The following is a 6849-nucleotide window of genomic DNA, read 5'->3' as shown; positions in this document are numbered from 1 at the left end:
TAGACTCTGTTGACTAGACTCTAGACTGTTGACTAGACTCTGTTGACTAGACTCTAGACTGTTGACAAGACTCTGTTGACTAGACTCTAGACTGTTGACTAGACTCTGTTGACTAGACTCTAGACTGTTGACTAGACTCTGTTGACTAGACTCTAGACTGTTGACTAGACTCTGTTGACTTGACTCTAGACTGTTGACTAGACTCTAGACTGTTGACTAGACTCTGTTGACTAGACTCTAGACTCTTGACTAGACTCTGTTGACTAGACTCTAGACTCTTGACTCTAGACTGTTGACTAGACTCTAGACTGTTGACTAGACTCTAGACTGTTGACTAGACTCTAGACTGTTGACTTGATTCTGTTCTCTGTTGACTCTAAACTCTGTTGACTATAGACAATAGACATTAGGTGCAGGAGTTGGCCATTCGGCCCTGCGAGCCAGCACCGCCCTGCTGACTCTTGACTTCCTTGACTCTTGTCTTTTTTTTTTTTTTTTTTTTTTTTTAATCAAAAAATTTATTCAATTATTAAAAATAATATTTACACTACAATAAAACAAGCCAGAACCCACCGCCATAAATACAATACAAACATATATCCATACTAAACTATTATACAATTATGATACAATCCTTATTGAGGATACTCTTGTCTTGGGCTCAGTGGAGACAGACGTAGTGCGTGATGACGCGCTCTTTGGAGACGGACGTGGTGCGCGATGACGCTTGCTTGCCCCGAGTGGAGGGTGACGTCATGCCGGAACGGCGCTGTGCGTGATGACGCAGTACGTCGGGGCGGGGAGACGTTGTGCGTGATGACGAACACGGCGGCGCGGTGCGTGTGTGGGGGGGGGGGGGGGGGGGGCGGGAGACGTTGTGCGTAATGACGCAGTACGTCGGGGCGGGGAGGGACGTTGTGCGTGACGACGCCAGTACGTCGGGGGCCCTGGGAGTCGTTGTGCCCCAATGACGAACCCCGACCCCGGCGTGTGGGGGCAGCGGAACGGGGAGACGTTGTGCGTGCTGACGCAGTTACGGTGAGTGGGGCGCTGGGGGAGAAATACTGTGCGTGATGACGCAGTACGTCGGTGGGGGGGGGGGGGGGGAGGGGACATCCGCCATATTGTGTGTGAAGGGCCCTGAGGCAGGCCCCCTCGCCGTCCCCCACCCCTCTTCACCGACCCGACCCTCGACCCCACTCCCACGGCACCGGCCACGGCAGCCTACAGCAGCGGCATCCCTACCCCAGCAGGCAGCCGGCACCATGTCAGAGACTTACGGTGAGTGGCGGCGCTGGGGGAGGGAGGGGGAGGGAAATACAGTGATGTCGCCCCTTTATCATCAGCCTCACTCTCCCCCCACACCCCTCAACGTTACCCCCCTCACCCCCCCTCATCCACTCTCTCTGCCCCTCGCCCCCCCCCCTCAACGTCCCTACCCCCACATCATCCCCCTCTTCCCCTCGCCCCTCACCTCCCCTCGCCCACTCCCCCTCTCACTCCCCCCCCCTCCCCAACTCTCATCCCACTACTATCCCTCCTCACTCCCACCTCTCACCCTCACCCCTCTCATCCCACCCCCACTCCTCTCCCACCTCTCACCCTCACCCCCTCTAACCCCCCCTCAACATCCCAACCCCTCCCCTCATCTCTCCCCCACTCTCTCTGCCCCCCCCCCCACCCCCCCCCCCCCACCACCTCACTCTCTACCCCCTCAAACCTCTCACCTCACCCCACTCTCCCCTCAACATCCCACTCGCCACTCACCCCCTCATCCAACACTCGCCTCCACCCCCCCAAATCTCCCCCCTCACATCACCCATCCACTCTCCATTTGCCCCTCGCCCTCACCCCCTCGTCCAACACATCTCCCAAATCCTCCACATCACCCAGCCACATTACCTTCCCCCCCAAATACCCCCCATATATCACCCAGCACATTACCCCCCCATATATTCCCCTCTCCCCCACATATTCCCTCCCCACCTATACCCTCCCCATCCCAATCCCACGCATGTCACAGTGGCAAAATCAGGCCATGTGGCCCATCGAGTCTGCTCCACCATCTAATCATGGCTGGTCTGGTTTTTTTCCCCTATTCTCTCGCATTCTTCCAATAATCTTTGATACCTCAACTCCATCCCTCCCTCCCCCGACAACCAACCCCTTCCCTGATCCCACCTCTTTCCTGTCCCACGGCCTCTCCCTATTCCATTTTCCTAGCCCACCAACTGAGATCACGTCTCCCCCCCCCCCCCACCCTATTTTGCCTCCACCCTCCCCATCTTATCACTGGTAATTTTGCTCTTCCATCTTTTCATTAAAATGTTGACGTTTTGCGTCCTCCTCTGAGGCTATGACTCATGTTCCCAATCTGATGTGTTGGGACTTCCCCAGCTGGTTATAACTTCATTCTTAGCCTGCCCCAATGCTGCTAAACCAGCTGCCTGTCTCATTATCTGTTGCGTCGCCTTCAAAGAAACTGGCCGCTTTGTGACTAGATCATAGAGGAAACAGGCCCTTCGGCCCAACTTGCCCACACCGGCTAACATGCCCCAGCTACACTAGTCGCACCAGTCTGCGTTTGGTCCATGGCCCTCCAAACCTGTCCTATCTATGTACCTGTCTAACTGTTATTTAAATGTTGGGATAGTCCCAGTCGCAACAACCTCCTCTGGCAGCATGTTCCATATGGAGTGTGAAAAAGTTACCCCTCAGATACCTATAACATTTTTCACCTTAAATCTATTCCCTCTGGTCCTCTATTCACCTACTTGGGCAAGGGACTCTGTGCATCGACCTAATCTATTCCTCTCATGATTTTGTACACCTACATAAGGTCACACCTCATCCACCTGCGCTCCAAGGAATAGAGACCCAGCCTATTTAACCTCTCCTTGTAGCTCGAACCCTCTAGTCCTGGTAACATCCTCGTAAATCTTCTCCATATCCTTTACAGTTTGACTACAAATGTAATTGGACATGAGGTGGCTTTGTATGTACTGATTCATGAAAAATCACCTTTTTGCTATCTTTGGAAACTGCACGATAGGGCCACCTGACTTAGCGATTACTTCTAACCACTTCCCTCTCGGGGGATTGTCTGTGGAATTCTCTGCCACCGAGGGCAGTGGAGGCAGGTTCTAGAGATATGGAAGGGCACAAAGAAGGGTGAAAAGGTCAGATCAAAGCAGACGATATTGGATTTCTTTGGGAATGTTCCTGATGAAATGTCAGTATGTTACAGCTGTGTCATTCATTCCCTTAAAACAACTTGTATCTGACCCCGACTGTGTTTGGGGCAAACATAGATCATGATCAGGGGAGATGTTGGATGGATTAAAAGATCCAGCCTGGAAACTTCAGCCCACCGAGTCCACGCGACCTGTTCACGCTAGTTCTAAGTTATCCCAATTTCGCATCAACTCCCTTCACATTAGAGAGCAATTTACAGAGGGCCAATTAACCTACAAACTGCACATCTGAGAGGAAACTGGAGCACCCGGGGGAAGCCCACACGATCATAGGGAGTTGTGAGCCTGTGGAATTCTCTGCCTCAGAGGGCGGGGGAGGCAGGTTCTCTGGATGTTTTCAAGAGAGAGCTAGATAGGGCTCTTAAAGATAGCGGAGTCAGGGGATATGGGGAAAAGGTAGGAACGGGGTACTGATTGGGGATGATCAGCCATGATCACATTGAATGGCGGTGCTGGCTCGAAGGGCCTACTCCTGCACCTTTTGTCTATTGTCTACATGCAAGCTCCTCGCAGACAGCAGCCAAAGTCGGGTGGGAACACAGTCTCTGGCACTGTGAGGCAGCGACTCTACCAGTAAGGCCACTGTGCCGCCCAATGGATGATGCCTCTTAAGGCTTTTAACTCTATGGAGCAATTACAATTAACAATCAAAGCTGTAACTTCAGCATTTTATTCCACAGTTCAGTCGATTTTAGCTGTACAAGCTCAGTGCAGCATCAACGTTGTGCCTGTGAGCAATGCTCGAGGCTGCTTAATGTTGCTTCAAGTGACCTTGACACTTGCATCCATCTTCACCCACGGGCTTGCTTTTGAGACCAGAGGCAAGACTGGAAGTGCAGAATGTCAGGGTGGGCAGCCGATTAGACCGCGTGAACCGTTGCAACAAGAGCTTCATGTCGTCTTCTGCCCAGGATTTGTGGATAAGGAGTGGAATTACCGTCGACGCCGGACTGTGCATACACATTTGTCAATGATCACTGGCTCCAGATTGCGGCTGCTATGTCAACTTAGCTGGAAAACCATTTATAGATTTGTGATCACTTATGCTGATGCTTGGGGTGAAGCATGATGGGCAGAGGGAAGGGGGGGGGGGCAGGAAGGGGGGGTCGGGGGGCAGGAGGGGGAGAAACATAGAAAATAGGTGCAGGAGTAGGCCATTCGGCCCTTCGAGCCTGCACCGCCATTCAATATGATCATGGCTGATCATCCAACTCAGTATCCCATACCTGCCTTCTCTCCATACCCCCTGATCCCCTTAGCCACAAGGGCCACGTCTAACTCCCTCTTAAATATAGCCAATGAACTGTGGCCTCAACTACCTTCTGGGGTCTATATTTGTGCTGTCTCTATGGGCACTTTCCACCACATACATGTTGGCTGTTGTTTCCCTGAATGGCCAGTGTGATGATGAACACTGAAGTTGTGGTTCTGAAGAAGGATCTGAAGAAGGGTCTCGACCCTGAAAGTTAATTGTTCCTTCTCTCCAGAGATGCTGCCTGACCCGCTGAGCTACTGTAGCATTTTGTGTCTATCTTCGGTGTAAACAAGCATCTGCAGTTCCCCCCTACACGCTGAAGTTGTGTTTCTGCCAGGTCTGAATATGTGAGGAGATTGGTGCTGCTTCTCCATCTGCGCGGAGGAGCAGTGGGATCATTGTGAGCGGCAGGTGGAACAATGGGGGCCGACACTGGGTGCCTCGTGGCTGGAGAGCCCTATCTAGCTCTCTCTTGAAAGTATCCACAGAACCGGCCTCCACCAGAGAATTCCACACACTCGCAACTCTCTGTGAGAAAAAGTGTTTCCTCATCTCCCTGGTAAATGGCTTACCCCTTATTCTTAAACTGTGTGGCCCCTGGTTCTGGGCTCCCCCAACACCGGGTACATGTGTCCTGCCTCATCTACACTATTCCCACTTGCCTGTGCTTGGTCCATATCCCTCCAAACCCGTTCTATCCATGTACCTGTCCAATTGCTTCTTAAACATTGCGATAGTCTCTGCCTCAATGACCTGCCCCGGCAGCTCGTTTTATACACCCACCACCCCAGTTTCCTTGTTTCTAGGTCAGAGGTGTGGGTGTTTTTTTGCTGTGTTTGCTGAGATCTGCCAATGTGTGTCATGCATTTGGCAACTTCCCCCTTTGCTCAATCTTCCTGTGAGCCTCGATCTTTGATGTTATTCTCCACAACGTTATCCGGTCAGTCATCCCATTGATGCCGTGGGATCTTGTGTGAAATATCACTCCTGCGTCCACAACTCTGCCTGTTGTACCTCAACAGATGTCCAGTGCCGGTGAGTGCCCTGGGTTTATAACAACTGTGTGAAACCCTCGTGGCGATTCCAGTCTATGGCCTCCTGAGATGCTAAGCAAAGAAATAAAATGCTGTGAATTTAGAGCTGGGTTTTTTTACACCATTCCTTTCACCACTCCCCCCCCAGAGCTATAATAAATTTGCCAACATTATATAAACATTCATAACTGCTGTTCAAATTACAAAGCTCAACATTGCAACATATAACAGTAGGTTCCTCCCGTCTGTTCTGCTGTTCAGTAAGATCATGACTCATGTTTTACCATGGCACCATTTTCCTGCACTAATCCAGTTCCTCGATTGTCCGAGCATCTAAATATTTGTGACTTTCTGCGTTGAAGGTGCTCAGTGGCTGAACATCCGCAGCCTTGGACAGCGATTTTCACGGCTAGTGTTCCCTGTCCATTCCATTCTGAATAGTTTTCCCCTTCCTCCAGAGGCTGCAACCCCCGGTTCTAGACTCCTAAACAAGGGGAAAACGTCATCTTCAGATTTATCCTATCAAGTCCGTCAAAAAATGTTTGTATTATTTAGTGATGGCACCTCCTCCTCTTCTCCTAAACTTGGGAGAGTGTAGACCTGTTTAATTTCTCCTTGTACAACCAGCCTGTTCTGCTGTTCAGTAAGAGCATGACTCGTGTTTTACGCTGGCACCTATTGTTAAGGTGGCGCAGCGGTAGAACTCCCGGCTCACAGCACCAGAGACCCAGGTTCCATCCTGACTATGAGCCTGTATCGAGTTTTTGACCACGTGCGTTTTCTCTGGGTGCTCTGGTTTCCTCCCAAATTCGAAAGCCTTACAGGTTTGTCGGACAATTGGCTTTGATTACATTGTAAATTGACCCTAGTGTGTAGGATAATGCTGGTGTATCGTTGGTTGACCCGGGACTCGGTGGGGCCGAAGGGCCAGTTCCCGCGCTGTATCTCCGGAGACTAAACCACCATAATGGAATGAATGATTCCTTTTGTTTGATCTCAACATTGTATCATTTGTTCTTTTGATTGCATTCTGCGATTGTTAAGACTGAGGTTTTTATTCGGTCTCCATCCTCACGGTGTGTAATGAAGAACACAGTGGCCTTTCTTCGTAAAGGCGATGAAGTGGCGATACCAAGCTTCACTGATTCCTTGGTACATAATCCTGGACTTTGGATTGCGTCTGTCCACGGGCAAAGATTGCGGGCCTGTTTTTTTTTCTCTCTGGTGATGATTTACAATTTTACAAAATGTACATGGCCATCTGGCCCCTGCATTGCCACTGGTCTTGGGAACGCTTCAGAGAGTC

At 50.8% G+C, this 6849-nt stretch overlaps 1 protein-coding gene across 1 annotated transcript in view; it reads left to right on the top strand.

Moving 5' to 3' along the window:
- The first annotated feature begins 1249 nt into the window (after positions 1-1249).
- rab4b (RAB4B, member RAS oncogene family) overlaps positions 1250-6849 on the top strand; it is a 29523-nt gene continuing 23923 nt past the window's right edge. The window contains exon 1 of the mRNA XM_055663666.1: positions 1250-1281. Coding sequence (XP_055519641.1) covers positions 1266-1281 — 16 coding nt within the window. The 5' untranslated portion in view covers positions 1250-1265. The remainder of the gene's footprint in view (positions 1282-6849) is intronic.

The sequence above is a fragment of the Leucoraja erinacea genome, chromosome 38, assembly GCF_028641065.1.
Source record: "Leucoraja erinacea ecotype New England chromosome 38, Leri_hhj_1, whole genome shotgun sequence".
Lineage (NCBI taxonomy): Eukaryota > Metazoa > Chordata > Chondrichthyes > Rajiformes > Rajidae > Leucoraja > Leucoraja erinaceus.
Note: the sequence above shows the minus strand (reverse complement) of the source record. Positions and strands in the feature narration are given on the sequence as shown.